This window comes from Scyliorhinus torazame, chromosome 14 (genome assembly GCF_047496885.1).
Source record: "Scyliorhinus torazame isolate Kashiwa2021f chromosome 14, sScyTor2.1, whole genome shotgun sequence".
NCBI classification, from domain to species: Eukaryota; Metazoa; Chordata; class Chondrichthyes; order Carcharhiniformes; family Scyliorhinidae; genus Scyliorhinus; species Scyliorhinus torazame.
This window is the reverse complement of record NC_092720.1, coordinates 197,260,005-197,277,364: the sequence shown is the minus strand read 5'-3', so window position 1 is coordinate 197,277,364 and position 17,360 is coordinate 197,260,005. Positions and strand designations below refer to the sequence as shown.

The 17,360-nt window shown below is 50.7% G+C and overlaps 1 protein-coding gene across 6 annotated transcripts in view; it reads left to right on the top strand.

Moving 5' to 3' along the window:
* Positions 1-209: 209 nt before the first annotated feature.
* LOC140390327 (hepatic and glial cell adhesion molecule-like) overlaps positions 210-17,360 on the top strand; it is an 83,394-nt gene continuing 66,243 nt past the window's right edge. For 3 of the 6 annotated variants that reach the window (XM_072475391.1, XM_072475392.1, XM_072475393.1), the window contains exon 1: positions 212-375. In XM_072475391.1, coding sequence (XP_072331492.1) covers positions 291-375 — 85 coding nt within the window. In that variant the 5' untranslated portion in view covers positions 212-290. Of the gene's footprint in view, positions 376-17,360 lie in introns of all 6 variants that reach the window. The other 3 variants (XM_072475390.1, XM_072475388.1, XM_072475387.1) reach the window with 2 other exon arrangements.

The window sequence follows — 17,360 nt, the reverse complement described above, 5'->3', positions numbered from 1 at the left end:
GATAAAGCAGAATATTGTGAGTGCTTGAAATCTGAAACAAAGCAGGTCTGGCAAAAACTGTAGAGACAGATTTCCATGATATAACCCAGAAATGACCAACACCTCTAAGTTAAATTCTCATCGGATCTTTTACATTTCTGCCACACTCTGCCCGATATAGAGAACTGCCTCCGGTGTAGCAGCCCCCATCCCCCAATCTCTCTCTCTCTCTCTCCCTCCCTCTGCTCAGTCCAGGCTCTGGACACGGTTTCGATTCCGGGTTTTCCATTTCCCAGCTCCCGTTAGTCGTTATGAGATTCCGTGTCTTCGCCCAGATGACGATCTTTATTCTCTTCTTTCTTCACCTTTCGCAGCTTCAACCCGGCTCGTTTTCAGGTAAAAAAAAAAAAATCTCTCTAAAAGTCTCCTTTAAACCGACAGCGCCAGAGGCTGAGGAAAAAAAGAAAAACAACATTCGCGGAATTGTCCCCCTTAAAAGGGACCAAAACATCGGCATTGTTGTCATTTCGTGAATTGTTTCCATAGTTTGAACGGCCTATCGCTCAGTAACAGGGGTGTGGATACAAATGTATATATATCTGTGTGTGTAGGGGGGGGGGGGGGGCGGGGGCGGTCGGCGGTCCGTTAAGTAGTTCTGGGGGGGGGGGGTCCGTGTCCGTTTCCGTTAAGTAGTTCTGTTAAGCAGTTGGTTAATGAGTTAAAATTCGCCCGGTACACTTTTTTAATATTGGTTCATAAGACGGGGGCGCGGCAGGCTGTGCCAGATTGCCCTTGAGGGGACAGTTTTCAGACTCAGCATTGCTGGCTGCAATGTAGGCCACACAAGTACGACAGAATTCGACAATGGTTTCATGGTCACCTTTAGGAGCGGGATTCTCTCAGCCCGGGGCCGGGCCGGAGAATCCCTGCGACGGAGAATCGGCGCCAGTGGCGGTGGCGTGTTTGGCGCGGCGCCGGTCGCGGGCTGTTCTACGTGGCCGGCCCGCTGATCCTCGGCCCGGGATGGGCCGAACGGCCGCAATTAAAACGCTGAGTCCTGCCGGCGCCGTCCACACCTGCCTCGCAGCCGGCGGGAATTCTGTGTGCAAGGGTCGGGTGGCGGCCTGTGGGGAGGAAGGGAGGGGGGCTCCAACCCCGGAGGGGTGGGGGGGCCTCTGATGCAGCCTGGCCCGCGACCGGGGTCCACCGATCAGCGGGCCGGCCTCTCGCTCCCCCGTCCTCTTTCCTACGTGCCGTCCCCTGTACTCCTGTGCCATGTTGCGTCGGGGTCGGTGCGTTGAAGGAGGCCGCAGCGGATGCCTGCGTTGGCACCGGTGCCACTGCGCATGCGCGGATCCCGTGGCGCCCAGTTCACGCCGGGGTCGGCAGCTGGCCCCCATCCTGCCAGCGGCTCGTTCATGCCATCGTAAAACGCGACGGCTTTTACGATGGCATGGACACTCTGCTGCGGGATGAGAGAATCCCGCCCTAGGCTTTTAATTCCAGATTTTAAATGAATTGAAATTTCACCATCTGCCATGGTGGGATTTCAATCCAGGACCCCAGCCCATGATTCTGGGTCTCTGAATTACTAGTCTGGCGAAAGTACCACCATGCCACCGCCTACCCATGTGGGATAAGGCTGCCAGTCATTCGCCTACAAGCCTAACCAGACCAGATCCATTGCAAAGGTAAACATTCCTAGCACCCAGCAATTATTCTGGTGTGGGGTCAGCTTCTTCATGGTTTTTGGATCTCGGAGGAGTTGTGAACCATATAATGGATTTGGCAACATGTTGAACGGTAAACCATGCCAACTCATGGCACTTTGATGCCCACTGACCCAGCAAATACTTGCCAATGGGCATGGAGAGCTGTTGGGGTGGATGAGGGAATGGGTTGGCATGGGTGGGACATCAGACTCCTGACATCAGCAGACTGCAGGGCACCACGGTAGCACAAGTGGATAGCACTGTGGCTTCACAGCGCCAGGATCCCAGGTTCGATTCCCCGCTGGGTCACTGTCTGTGCGGAGTCTGCACGTTCTCCCCGTGTCTGCGTGGGTTTCCTCCCGGGTGCTCCGGTTTCCTCCCACAGTCCAAAGATGTGCAGGTTAGGTGGATTGGCCATGATAAATTGCCCTTAGTGACCAAAAAGGTTAGGAGGGGTTATTGGGTTACAGAGATAGGGTGGAAGTGAGGGTTTAAATGGGTCGGTGCAGACACGATGGGCCGAATGGCCTCCTTCTGCACTGTGTGTTCTATGGTCTATGTACTGAGACTAAATCTCGAAGAACCGAGGTGGGCACTTTCAACAAGTCGCCTTGGCACTTGCTAGCCTCTGAGGCCACCTTTGATGTGCATCCAGGGGTGAGATGCCCAACATAATTTCTCTCAAAACAGGTGGAAATTTCGCAACACGTGCTACCCACCTCAGAAAAAGTTTCATGTCAGAATGATGTGTACCTTGGAGTGGAACATTAGCAAGTGGTGGTGCTTCCATTCAGCTGCTACTCGTGACCTTCTTGGTGGTCAGAGTTTGTCAGTTTGGAAGGTGCTATTGAATGAACTTTGGTAAGTTGCGGCAGTGCACCCTGTATATGGTGCACACTGTGCAACTGTGTGGTGAGTGGTAGAAGGAATGAATGTTTGAAATGGTAGATGGGGTGCCAATCAAGTGGGCTGCTTTGTCCTGGATGGTGTTGAGTTTCTTGATTGTTGTTGGAACTGCACTCATCCAGGCAAGTGGAGAGTGTTCCCTCATGCTCCTGACGTCTGTCTTTTACTTGTGGACAGGCCTTGAGGGGTCAGGAGGTGAATTCTCAGCTTCTGATCTGCTATATATAGCATTTCTATATTATACAGTATTTATATAGCTAGTTCCGTTCAGTTTCTGGTGAATTGGAACTGCCAGGAAGTTGCTAATAGAGGATTCATCAATGGTATGAATGTCGAGAAGCGATGGTTAGATTCTCTCTCATTGGAGATTGTCATTCCTTAACAGTTGTGTGGTGCAAATGTTACTTGCCATTTATCAACCCAATCCTGAATGTTCTCCAGGTCTTGCTACATATGGACTATTAAGATCATTGACCAGACCCCAACAGTTGCAAGGTTAGCGTAAAGAATCCCCAATATGTAATTTAATTTGTAAGACTGTGAGGAAAGGATTCCACGCACAAAACGGGATATGGTATATTAAAGCAAACTTTATTACGAACACAGCATTAAACTCACTTTAAAGTCATACAAGAAAATAGCATAGATTTACCAGTTAAACAATGCCTAACGATGACAATGAAGCATTAAATCCTAACTGACATCTTTCATCTCCACTCAAGCAAAACTCATCTCAGGTCAAAATCCACTTTTGAATGCAGTTAGGAGACCCAGGAATACTTGCTTTATCATAATGTCTTGGATAACCTGCTTTGAGAGAGAGATCCTTCAGGAACCAGCTTGCAGATTCTTCCTGTGTCAAGCTACTTTTTATTTCCCCAGACTTTGGCAAAAACCTCCTGTTCTGTTCACAGGCACATCTTTATCTCCCTAGTCTTCAGAAGCTGCGAGTGTGTCCACATCCAAATCTAAACCAAACTCAGCACCTGACTGCTTCAGCTCCTGGCTCCCCCCATCAATCACATCATCTCCATCCCACTAACTGGGTTATCCCACTAACTGGGTTAATACTATCTTACTAAGGCTAATCACAATGTCTCTCATTATCTACTCCCGGGGGACCTTCCGTCCAGAAACAAAATTTCATTAGCCCTATTCCGTTCAACAATTTTCATGGTTGGAATGAATTATGATCTTATTTTTAGCCTCAAAAACGCTAGCTGCCTTTCAAACCTGGATTTGTTAAACAAATATTACTGCAGCAGTCAGGTACACACCCTAACCCAGGCTTTTAAACATTACAGCATCAGCAACATATAATACAATATGTTTCTGAAATTCCTATACTCATCACAAGATGCAAGCTGCTTCAGCATCTGAAGGGTTGAGGATAGTACTGAACATTGTGCAGTCATCAGCGAACACCCCCACTACTGACCTTATAATAAGAGGAAGGTCATTGAAGCAGCAGAAGACAGGACACTAGATTGAGAAATGCTGCAGACCCAAGGGTCTAGTGAGAGGGCAGAGTGGTAGATGCATTGGTGATCTTCTAGAACTCTGCAGATTTTGGAACAGTTCTGGCAGGTTGGCGGGTGGCAACCTAAGAAAGGAGAGAGGGAGAAAAGAAGGAATTACCGACCGGTTAACCTATCATCAGTAGTAGGGGAAGGGGCAGTGGATCCTTACCTCTGTGGCGCAGGTCAACCTCGCTGTTAGTCACTGCTCTCTCCTCAAACAAGCACTCGATTTTCCATGGCCCATTCCTCATACGGGGTGAGGGCTCGGATCTCTGCCCCCCCCCCCCCATCTTGGCCCTTTTCCATTTATTATGGGCTATCTTCTCCGGCAGGGTCAAAGAAAGGGCATTGTGAGCTGCAGGCTTGATGGGTGGGGGTGAGGGGTCTATAGCATGTGGTATGCGTAGGCACCACACCTGGACATGAAGGGGTTTTGCTGGTGCTACCAGGGGGTGCTGAGGAACAAGCACAAAGATTGGATGTAGGGAAGGTGCGAATTGTCAGCCAGTGATTTCGGGGGTGTAGCCATCTAAGATGGCCACCTGCAAAGAACCATGGGAATTATGGCCAACCCAGGACTCGGACAGATACACAGCTTATGTGTATCTAAAACACAGGTAACCAGACTTGACCGAAACCCCCCCAGCTTATTTACATTTTAATGGCACATTTTCCCAGGACAATAGGACTCCAATCAAGCAACCGGTACAGCCACAGACTGATCGGCGCCACTCCCCTTACTCAGAAAGCACAACTGCCAAGGTCAATGACCGCTAAGGACCCGCCCAGCCACCAGGGGACCCGCCCCTTTATTGGCCAAAATCGAAGAGAGTGATCCCCTGTCGAACTATTGGGTTCAAGGTTAAGGACCCCCACAAAGAGCGGGAAATCCCAGGGGGATAAAAGAGGACACAGCCGTGTGTTCTGTCCATCTTGGATCCGGCCTGTGCCAGCCCAATTGCAGCAGGAACAGCCAGCTAAGTTCAAGATCAACGATCGCTACCTGACGGATGAGCCCAGCAGAGACAGAGCCACTTTCTTCGAACCAACCAAGTGAAATCCAGATAAAGGCCTTTATCCATTGGCACAGAGCTGGTCGCCCTGAAGTTACGTATAGGTTATTGTAGCTAACAGGTGTAGTTCAACCCGTAGTAGATATTGTGTTTGCATGTTGCGATAACTCCTGTGTATGTAAATACATCTTTTGAACGAACTAACTGGTTGTGTGGTCATTTGATCGATATAAGAGAAAGGCTTGTGGTTCATCGAGATAAATAAATAGAGGAACAGGTGGGGGTTGGGAATTTGAAGTGGGTAGGCCGAACTGATGCCAGGAGGTGGTGACCTACCCTTGCAGTTTGGTGGAGATCGTTGGTCTTCTTCCGACGTTGGCACCAATGCTCCTGTTCATGCTATCCGCACTGACAGCCGCTGCCAGTGTCTCCGAGGCTGCATTGCTGACCCTGCTGCTGGTCCTCCGATCTCCAGGGTGCCCCATCTCTCGTCGACGGGGGTGAGAAGTCTGGACTTGTTGGCATCGCCAAAGCAGACCAGAAGCCTGGCCTGGTCGGCATTGCCAAAGCGAGGAAGTCTGTGCACTGCCATGCTTGTGTGTTGACTGGGAGTGAGTGGTGAGGGAGTGTTTAAAAGCAGCTCCCTCCTGTTACTGGCAAGAAGCTGAGGCACGAGCCTGGCAAATCAAACGGCGAGGGAGCCAGTAATGGCGAGAATTTTGTGAGGGCTCAGGGACCAGGGTGGGGCAGGGGAAAGGGGAGTGATGGCGAGGGGGTGGGTAGGTGGAGAGGGGGTGGGTTGCCAAAGTGTGGCACAAATTGGAGCCCTATGTTTAGAGCATAAAGTGGGGATTGTACTACCATGGGGATGTTGTCAGAGTCGCTAGTCTTTGCAGCATCCAGTGTTCATCAAAATGCTCAACTGTGACTAGAAGATCTGGGATGAGTTATGGAAGCCTAAGCTATTTAGAGCACATATGAATGATTTAGATGAAGAGTCGGAGAATAAGGTGTCTATATTTATTAATAATATATTCCTACCTTGCTTTGTAAGCTACTGGAAGGATAGAAAATGGTTGCAGTGAAATGTGCAGTTGACATGGAGTATATTGTGGGGAAGTGTGAAGTTCATCGTAAGAAGAGAGAAGGTGCAAAAATCTGATTATTGATGTTCAGAGGGACCCGAAGGGTCTTGTACAAAGAACAAATGCTGCCGGTCCAGCAAAAAATTAAGAAGTCAAATGTCATGTTACCCTTCATTGTAAGAATGATTGGAGTACAAAAATAAAGATGATGCAGGGGTTTGGTCAGACCACACCTGGAGCACTGTGCAGTTTTGGTCTCCATATTTAAGAAAGAGTATATCTGCAATGTGTGCAGGTGGTTCTGCGAGGGTTTCATGGATTGATCCAGGGATAAGAGAGATGTCCTGTGATGAGACACTAACTAAATTGGGTCAATATTCTCCTGGAGTTCAGAAGCATTGTGACACACAAGGTTCTGAAGGGGTTTAACAGTGTAGATTCGGAGTGGTTGTTTTTGCTGGCTGGGTTAACTGGAACAAGGAAGCATGGGGTAAGATGCCAATCATTCTGGACTGGGATGAAGAGCAATTTCTTCACTCAAGGGTTGGGTTGTGAATCTTTGGAATTCTCTAGCCCAGAGGGGTGTGGATGCTCCATCATTCAATACATTTTGTCCACTGAGTGTCAAGGGATATGGGGTGTGGGAAATTGGAGTTGATGCTGTAGGTCAGCCGTGATCGTATTGAATGGCAGAATAGGGCTCGATGGACGATTTCCGGTGGTGGCCATGAGCCTAGCGGATGCACGAAATGTGGCTCTCGTCTAGGAACTATGCCTCTGGCCTTTTAACCCCAACAAAAGGGCACCAAATGTACTTTGAATGCTCCCCACCACCCATTGACCACATAAAGCCGAGGGGGAGAAGCAGAGGGGGGAGAGGGTACAACAGGTCGCACGTAGTGATGAAGGAAATGAGGAAATAGCGGCCATCCTGATTGGCCTGTGAACAAGGGCAGGCGCAGATGAACAAGACCAGGCCCACAGGGTGAATATATTTGACCGCACAGGAAGGGGAGGGCAGGGGGGGGCGGATGGGTGGGGAATGTGTGATGGTCGGCGGGACCTGGTAGTCTTGGTAAATATACCCCAAACTGGGATGACGCAGAATTGGTCATGAAGACGATGGCTGAAATCCCAGGCCTAGACACCCACTGACGTATCATGGCGGAGGCGGGAGATTAAAGTTGCGTGCACAACCCGACAATGGGCAGATCCAATCCCAGGACAGGAACCATGTCAGGTATGGCCGAGAATTAAACACCTTTATGGAGTGGGGCGGGGGGGGTGGGGCGCAGGGCGGGGGGGATGGAGACTTGGAGGTTCAACAACCCGAGAGAGAAAGAATTCTCCTGTATCTCCCACGTGCACAAGGCTTACACAGGCATGGACTGCTTTGTTGTAGAGAAAAGGTGCTTTGAAGGGTAACAATGGCAGAATACTGCGCAATCGTAATCTCCGACCACACGCCCATTACATGGACATGAAATTGGAGAAGAGCCAGGCTCAACACCCACCATGGAGGCTGGATGCAGCTTCCTCACCGATCAGGAATTCTGCACAAAGTGATGCCATCCATCGATGGCTAAGTAACCTGCATCCAGAATGGGGAGGTCTTAGGGGTGAAATCGTAGCCTCTAGGGGCCCTGAGGGACAAGAAAGAAAAGGCAGCCAGGCAGCGGCTGATCGAGCCCATACCGGAGGTGGATCGGTGATACTCCACGGCCCAACCGTGGAACTGCTGGTGAAGAGGAAAAAGCTGCAGATGGAATATTACCTGTTCTCCACGAGGAAGGCTGTCTACCAGTTCCACCAGGCGAGGGGGGCTTTCTATGACTGTTAGTTTCTAACCCAGCGTCGCGGCCTGCGGGTGGTCATGGGCGGGTGTTGGGGAGGTCGCGGGGCCATGCGTGGCGGAGTTCCCGATTGGGGGCTGTACGCCGGCGTTCTTGATCGCGGTAAGAAGTGCCCAACAGTGCGGCCATCTATTAAAAATGCCGGCCGTGACTGGGGGCGAAATTCTCCGGAAACGGCGCGATGTCCGCCGACTGGTGCCCAAAACGGCGCAAATCAGTCGGGCATCGCGCCGCCCCAAAGGTGCGGAATCCTCCGCATCTTGGGGGGCCGAGCCCCAACCTTAAGGGGCTAGGTCGGCGCCGGACGAATTTCCGCCCTGCCAGCTGGCGGAAAAGGCCTTTGGTGCCCCGCCAGCTGGCGCGGAAATGACATCTCCGGGCGGCGCATGCGCTGGAGCGTCAGCGGCCGCTGACGGCATTCCCGCGCATGCGCAGTGGAGGGAGTCTCTTCTGCCTCTGCCATGGTGGAGACCGTGGCGGAGGCGGAAGGGAAAGAGTGCCCCCACGGCACAGGCCCGCCCGCAGATCGGTGGGCCCCGATCGCGGGCCAGGCCACTGTGGGGGCACCCCCCCGGGGCCAGATCGCCCCGCGCCCCCCCCCCCCAGGACCCCGGAGCCCGCCCGCGCCGCCGGTAAGGTAGGTGGTTTAATTTACGCTGGCGGGACAGGCATTTTAGCGTCGGGACTTCGGCCCATCCGGGCCGGAGAATCGCGGGGGGTGGCCCGCCAACCGGAGCGGCGCGATTCCCGCCCCCGCCGAATATCCGGTGGTGGAGAATTCGGCAACCGGCGGGGGCAGGATTCACGCCAGGCCCCGGCGATTCTCCGACCCGGTGGGGGGTCGGAGAATCTCGCCCCGGGTTTCAGAATGCTGACCATTCTGCGTGTCCCCTCAGCGGTGCATAGCCCAGAATCCAGCGAGACAGACAGCCTCCTCCTGGCATCAGTGTGCTGACACAGGAGCAGAGTTTTTTTTTAATTGCTGGAGTCTTCCTACCTGGAGCGGCGGCAGAGAGCAGGTCACACACTCCGTATGCTGACATCCCGTGTTCTGGGCACGAGCGATTCCTCCGTTTTGCAGCTGCCAGCAGTGTCGGTGTGAACTTGAGGACACTGGTGAACAACCCATGCAGAAGAAGCTGCAAACAGGAACAAAGCAGCATAAAGATGATTATTTGAGGGTGTCGATTTACTAATTGTGCAACTGCAAATCACGATTCAAAGTTCATGTGCATTATATGCAGGCAAGTACTGGCAAATTGAAGTTTAAAACCCGTGAAACTTCAAAGATATTTGCAGAATAAGCATGGCGAGCTTGAGGAGAAACCTCTTTATTTTGTTCAACGGATGCAGCGAGATCTTAAATTATCAGCTGAAGTTATTAGTAGAAATGGGACATTAAATAATAAAGCAAGTGAGATCGTGAGGACCAAGCAGGCTCATCTGTCACATTAAAGGGAAGTGAAAATGCTGGATCGAGAAGGTTGGCCAGCTTCCGTGACGGAGTGGGCCACAGAGGATCGCGAAGGATGGCCGGTTGGTAAAAATGGGTCCCGGGCAAAACGTTTGAAAAACACTGTTCTGCGAGCCTGGAGACGAGGCCAGCTGCATGCTGGCACGCCAGTTGAATAAGCAGGCAGCCCCGAAAGAGCACAGGTTAGAGACAGAAATGGTAGGATGGTAGCAGACCCAAAACTAGGCCTTTGTAAACTTTTACCGAGTGGTTAATACCTCCTAGCCCCCAGAGTGGAGGATGCTCGGGGTTGGAAGTGTTCCTAGACGGACTGGAGATACTGGTGGTGGGGGCGGACAGGCTGGAAGCTCTTTGTCATTTGCGAGTACCTTTAAGAAATGGGTGTTTGTCAGATAGCTGCAGTGATGTCAGAGAGTGTGGAGCTGGGCTGTCGGTCTTTCACTTTTGTTTTTGAGCAGGTAGCTACAGTGTGTTTTAGTTTTGTTTTGAGAGCTGGATAGCTGCAGGCAAAGCAAACAGCTGTATAAGGATCTCTGCAATCTAAAGACTGTCTCCAGACCAATTTGAGGATTTCAAAGTGATAACTGCTCTCAGTAGTGAATTTAAATCTGATCTCAGTGTTAAAAAGGATCTTTTGTCTTATGGATGTTGTAAGGAAACATTAAGGGTTACTTATATAGAGTACTGATTCTTTGGGAGGGGTATTTTAGTTGATGGTGGCTAAGATGTTTACTGTGTGTTTAAAAATGTTAATGGGATTCATTTTTTTTCAATAAAGACTTTTATTCAAATTGTTTATTGGTGCAACAAAATGAATGATCACAAATAAATATCTTGCCATTAAAAAAGAGCTGTGACAAGTCATGTAGATTGATAGGTTAAAGGATACATAATTAAGATTCACAGTTGAAAATTTTGGAAAGAATCTAGCTGCAGTTTTACAAAAGTGAAGGAGTATTTCTGTCACCACAAAAGTATAAATGGATTGTGGTGAAAATGACTGTTAGGGAACCAAAAGCAAATTTGATGTAGCTGAAGGACATTTTTTTTAGTCATACGTGCAATACGAGCATAGGGGCAGCACGGTAGCATTGTGGTTAGCACAATTGCTTCACAGCTCCAGGGTCCCAGGTTCGATTCCCGGCTTGGGTCACTGTCTGTGTGGAGTCTGCACATTCTCCCTGTGTGTGCGTGGGTTTCCTCCGGGTGCTCCGGTTTCCTCCCACAGTCCAAAGATGTGCAGGTTAGGTGGATTGACCATGCTAAATTGCCCTTAGTGTCCAAAATTGCCCTTAGTGTTGGATGGGGTTACTGGGTTATGGGGGTAGGGTGAAGGTGTGGGTTTGGGTAGGGTGATCTTTCCAAGAGCCGGTGCAGACTCGATGGGCCGAATGGCCTCCTTCTGCACTGTGAATTCTATGATAATTGGTTCTCAACAAACTGCACGAAGAAGACATTTCTGCATGTTTATTAAATTCTTTACTCTTTCACTGCGCAGAGCCTTGAAATATTGCAAACAACAATTTCCTGTGAACATGCAGAGTGTAGAATATTCCCCATGCATACTTCCAGGAAATTATCCAACAGAATAAGGAATGTATTATCCTTGACACATGCTACGTCACTCTCAACCGATGAATTTGTCTATTCGCCATTATACAACAAATGAATTATTGTTATCTTCCTGGACTTCAAGCTAAAGATACCTACCCCGAGCAACATCTGAGGTTTCATCTTATTTTGTGTGTTTGTAAATTTGGTTCTACATTTATGAAGCTGGAAGTTCACCACATCTAATTGTTCTTTGATGTAGCATTTTTTGAGTGGGTATCATTATTTTGCTGGATTCCTTTCATTTTAGTAGGCAACTGGAAAATTAGTTAAATTTCGGTGCTGTGTTGCAAGGTAGATTCTGAAGCAGTAATGAAGGTCGATTAACCATTGCTCTTGGGGATCTTCAGTCTTGAAGTTCGTGATATCCTGTATGACCTGGTGCACAAGCGCTGCATTTGCTACCATGTGTTGCCTAAGCTGTGCTTGCTGAAGCAGGAGGCAAAGGTTCTGTGCAATAACACAAAGTTCCTCTTGGCAGGTGCCATTTACTTGCAGGCTCTACAGCATCAGTCGCAGTAAGCGGGCGATGCGGACCGATGCGGCAAGGCATGATCCCCACAGCAAAATGGGATTCATAGAATAAACATTGTTTTTGTTTAAAAATACTCATAGTTCTCTGTTGCATCACACCTGTAAAGTAGGCCCGTGTGCTCCCCATAACCACAATCTATTAAAAGTTGACTGTCAGGTGAACTCCGTGATACACTTCGGGGTTCTCTAAACCCTGGTCCATATCATCCTGGACAGTGCCCCTACGGCGAGCATACGGATGAATGCTACCAGCACCGAATACGTCTGGCTGCTGCACAGGGGAACAAGGTAGAGTGTCCACTATCCCTGCTCCTGGTCGCACTGGCAATTGAGCCGCTGGCTATCGCCCTTAGATCAGGGAATGGTGAACAGACATTCAAAGAGGGACAGACCATAGAGTCTCATGGGATGACCTCCTTTTCGTGTTGAACTCCTGAGCCAATTAAAGTGACCGAAACCAAGTTCAGGTACCAGGGGATTCAAGTGGCCCACACCTTGGCCAGTCCGCAAAGATGGGACTTGCCCTCCCTTTCACGGGACGGGTCCAGATGGACAAATTGAATGTGCTGCCTAGCTTCTTCTTTATGTTCTGATCACTCCTGATCTTCATCCCCAAATCCTTCTTCACCAGGGTCGATAAGTTGATCATGGTCTTCATCTGGACGGGGGGGGAAAAGAGTCCCTAGGATACACAAGACCATTTTACAGCGAGGGCAATACATGGGCGGACTGGTCCTACCGAACCTCCGATAGAACATACAGTGCAGAAGGAGGCCATTCTGCCCATCGAGTCTGCACCGACCCACTTAAGCCCTCACTTCCACCCTATCCCCATAACCCAATAACCCCGCCAGACATTTTTGGACAAGAGGGGCAATTTATCATGGCCAATCCACCTAACAGCATGTCTTTGGACTGTGGGAGGAAACCGGAACACCCGGAGGAAACCCACACGGACACAGGAAGAACGTGCAGACAGTGACCCAGCGGGGAATCAAACCTGGGACCTTGGTGCCGTGAAGCCACAGTGCTAGCCACGCATGCTACCGTGCTGCCCTATACTAGCACTGGGTGACAAACTCAGAGAGAGTGAGGGAGTGGCCAAGGGAACCGGCGGTGAACTGGGACCAAATATAGGAGACCTCCGACAAGGGCATGTCTCTTAAAAGCGCTGACCACCACTCTGCTCTCCCCCCCCACACACACACCCCAGGAGCCTGGTGGTAGGAGCCACACTATGGCCATGGAATCAGTTCAGGTGCCATTTCCAACTTCGTGAGATGTCCTTGGAGGCCCGCATCTGCAACAACCAGTTGCGAGAATAGATGCCAATTTGGGATGTGGACGGAGGACAGTGGGTCACCTGGGAGTGAGGGACCTATACGTTGATGGTAGACTAGTGACACTGGGGAACTCTCGGAGAGGCTCCAACTCCCAAAAAGGAATGTGCTCGGGTACCTGCAACTGTGTGACTTTCTCCGCAAGGAGACAGAAACGTTCCCCAATTTCTGGACACAATGGTAGTAGGCTGGACTGGTTTGGGGACGACAAATGTGGCAACATCTACACTCAACTCATCTAAAAGTTTCGGACCCCACTGAACGAGACCAGACGGAACTGGGAGGAACTGGGCGTGGAGATAGGAGGAGGACTCTGGATCAAGGTTCTGCACAGGACCGACTTCTCCTCCTCCTGCGCCGGGCAAAGCCTGATGCAGCTCAAGGTGGTGCACAAAGCACACCTTACGAAGACACACATGAGCAGGTTCTTCTTGGAAGTGGAGCATAAGTGCGAGCAGTGCCAGTGGGGCCTGGCAAACCACACCCACATGTTCTGGTCCTGCCCCACAGTCGGGGGAGTTCTAGACGGCCTTTCTTTAGGCCATGTCCAGGGTGGTGGGGGTTGAGAATGCACCGCGCCCGCCTGTGGTGGTCTTCGGGGTGTGAGAGCATCCAGTGCTCTGAAGGAGGTGGACGCCCTGGCCTTCACCTCACCGGAGACCTCACCTTGGATGTGTTATAACCTGCCTACTTACCATTGGCCGGGGACTAATGACAATCCCACAATCCTGTGGGAGTATGAACTTCCCCAATGAGGGGGGCAGAGAAACCATTAGTAAAACCATTAGTATAAATAAAGCTGGCCAGTTTGGAAACAGCAGGAAGGAGTGTGCAGCAAGGGAAGTTGCTGCTGCTGTTATATAAATATATGTTATTGTAAATAAATGTTATTACTTTGTATCCTTAAAACTCGTGCTGGATTCTTCATGGCCCTCACAAACAAAGAACAAAGAACGAAGAAATGTACAGCACAGGAACAGGCCCTTCGGCCCTCCAAGCCCGTGCCGACCATACTGCCCGACTAAACTACAATCTTCTACACTTCCTGGGTCCGTATCCTTCTATTCCCATCCTATTCATATATTTGTCAAGATGCCCCTTAAATGTCCCTATCGTCCCTGCCTCCACTACCTCCTCCGGTAGTGAGTTCCAGGCACCCACTACCCTCTGCGTAAAAAAACTTGCCTCGTACATCTACTCTAAACTTTGCCCCTCTCACCTTAAACCTATGCCCCCTAGTAATTGACCCCTCTACCCTGGGGAAAAGCCTCTGACTATCCACTCTGTCTATGCCCCTCATAATTTTGTATACCTAATCACAAAAGGATGGAAGTTGGCAGTGGCACCCAGGGCCTCGGAATGGCTCTCGGAACCAGCCGATTTCCTGCTGCTAGGAAAAATAACATTCTCGATAAGGGGGTGCGAGGAGAGATTTCATGACTCGCGGAACAAGTTCACAAACCTCTTTACAGCCCTGTTCGCAACCAGCAACTAACTGGGGGGAGGGGGGAGGGAGTGGAGGGGGGCAGGGAGCATCTCCCGGATGAAAGGATGTCTGCTGAAGGAGGAGAAGGAGCGTGGAGGGTGGCCATTCGCAAGAGGGACATGGATCGCTCCTACACGGGCCGGATCGGGAGAATGGACCTGTCTAACCCCCCCACCCCTCCCTGAGAACTCAAGGGGGGAACTGAATCTCCCTCCCCAGCAAAACTAATGTAAGAATATTTATAAATTCTGAACGATGTAAAGAGCCCTGGAAAGTGATGTAAATACATCTGTAAAGATGCATGTAACCCATGTCACTAAATGTTAGTCTGGATAAGAAAAAAACACGAGGTACACACCTTTGTGAATAAAGAAAGGAAAGAATGGGACCATCGTCTTGGACGTGGGGACAGTCTGGGATGTCGGTGCTATACTGTTACGATATTGATTATTATGGTTGTCTCGATATTATTTTGCAGAGTTTGGATAATAAGCGCAAAATGCCAATAAAAATATTTTCCAAAAAAAAGGCTCAATGGGCAATACGTCAACTCCTGTTTCTTATGTTCTGAAGTGAAGAGATTTATCAGCCCAATGAGATAGTGACAGAAGGTTACAGCTGACAAAAAAACAATTTTTAGCACTCCCACCAAGAGGCCCTTTGGGCGGTACGGTGGTGCAGTGGTTAGCACTTCTGCCTCACGGCGCTGTTGAGGTCCCAGGTTCAATCCCAGCCCCAGGTCACTGTCTGTGTGGAGTTTGCACATTTTCCCTGTGTCTGCCTGGGTCTCACCCCCCCCCCCCCCCCCCCCCCCCACAACCCAAAGATGTGCAGGTTTAGTAGATTGGCCATACTAGATTGATTGCCCCTTAATTGGAAAAAAAATAATTGGGTACTCTAAATTTATTAAAATAAAGAAGCCCTTCTTTGTACAGTGACAGATACTTGCAATGGTTTCTGGGGGTGAATGGTGGCGCAATTATGAGCTCTTTGTTGGGAGACATTTACCGGATAACGTAAAGTGGTCCATCCATGCAGGAGATTCACAGGATCAGGTCAGAGGAACAATTTGATTCCTAATTCATTCTTTATTTACTTCAATGTTTGAATTGGACCCTCAGTCCACTTCCTCAAATTCCTAGAGGAGAATTTTAAGGATGGTGAGCCATCCTGCAAGTCAAAGAACAAAGAAAAGTACAGCACAGAAACAGGCCCCTCCTCTGCCTCAGAACCTCCCTTGCCAGTGGCTGCTTTAGCACACTGGGCTAAATCGCTGGCTTTTAAAGCAGACCAAGGCAGGCCAGTAGCACGGTTCAATTCCGGTACCAGCCTCCCCGAACAGGCGCCGGAATGTGGCGACTAGGGGCTTTTCACAGGAACTTCATTTGAAGCTTACTTGTGACGATAAGCAATTTTCATTTTCATTTCATTTTCAGGAGTTTAACATTTTGTCCGTACTCGTGGGTTAGATTTAAGTTCCTCTTAAGTTTTAGGGTGAGATTCTCTCGTGCCCCAGTCGCACATTTCTCACCGGCGCGCCATTCGCTGGCAAAGATATTCTCTACTCCTGCCGCTTATCAATGAGAATTCCCATCGAGGCCACTGCGCTCCGCTGGGAATCCTGCAATGTGGGAGGGGGAAGGGGGTGCACGCCCGGCAGGGCCAGGGAATTCCAACGGCCCGAGAATTTGGCCTTAGTTTATTTTTGGATGCATGAAGCAAGATAGACTAATTGGACTCGTGCTCCTCAGCTGAGCAAATTTCACTTTTGAGAGGAATGCAGAACTTCCCAGTGCATAGCTTCCTGACAATCATTGTGACTGCTACCATATCCTCTTTCCCTGCTCTCTCACTTCTCTTCTCCTGCCACTCCTCTCTCTGTTCTCTCATCAAAGTTCTAAACCCGTTAAACTCCCTTGTAACTATTCCTCTTTCTAAACGGATTTCTGTAGCTCATGAACTTGCCCTAGGGTATTAAAGGATTTGGGGCGAGATTCTCCGACCCCCCGCCGGGTCGGAGAATCGGCGGGGGCTGGCGTGAATCCCGCCCCCGCCGGTTGCCGAAGTCTCCGGCACCAGAGATTCGGCGGGGGCGGGAATCGCGGCGCGCCGGTTGGGGGGCCCCCCGCTTGATTCTCCGTCCCGGATGGGCCGAAGTCCCGCCGCTAAAATGCCTGTCCCACCGGTGTAAATTAAACCACCTATCTTACCGGCGGGACAAGGCGGCGCGGGCGGGCTCCGGGATCCTGGGGGGGGCGCGGGGCGATCTGGCCCCGGGGGGTGCCCCCACGGTGGCCTGGCCCGCGATCGGGGCCCACCGATCCGCGGACGGGCCTGTGCCGTGGGGGCACTCTTTTCCTTCCGCCTCCGCCACAGTCTCCACCATGGCGGAGGCAGAAGAGACTCCCTCCACTGCGCATGCGTGGGAAGCTGTCAGCGGCCGCTGACGCTCCCGCGCATGCGCCGCCCGGAGATGTCATTTCCGCGCCAGCTGGCGGGGCACCAAAGGCCTTTTCCACCAGCTGGCGGGGCGGAAATTCGTCCGGTGCGGGCCTAGCCCCTCAATGTTGGGGCTCGGCCCCCAAAGATGCGGAGCATTCTGCACCTTTGGGGCGGCGCGATGCCCGTCTGATTTGCGCCGTTTTGGGCGCCAGTCGGCGGACATTGCGCCGTTTCCGGAGAATTTTGCCCCTGCTTCTCGCGGGGCGTTTTGCGAGGCTGGAGGAGTTAGGGGAGAATTATGAACTGGGATGGGGGGGAGGTATTTAGATATCTGCAGGTCCGAGATTTTGCCAGGAAGGAGGTTCAGAGCTTACCATTAGCACCGGCATCCACATTGCTGGAGGA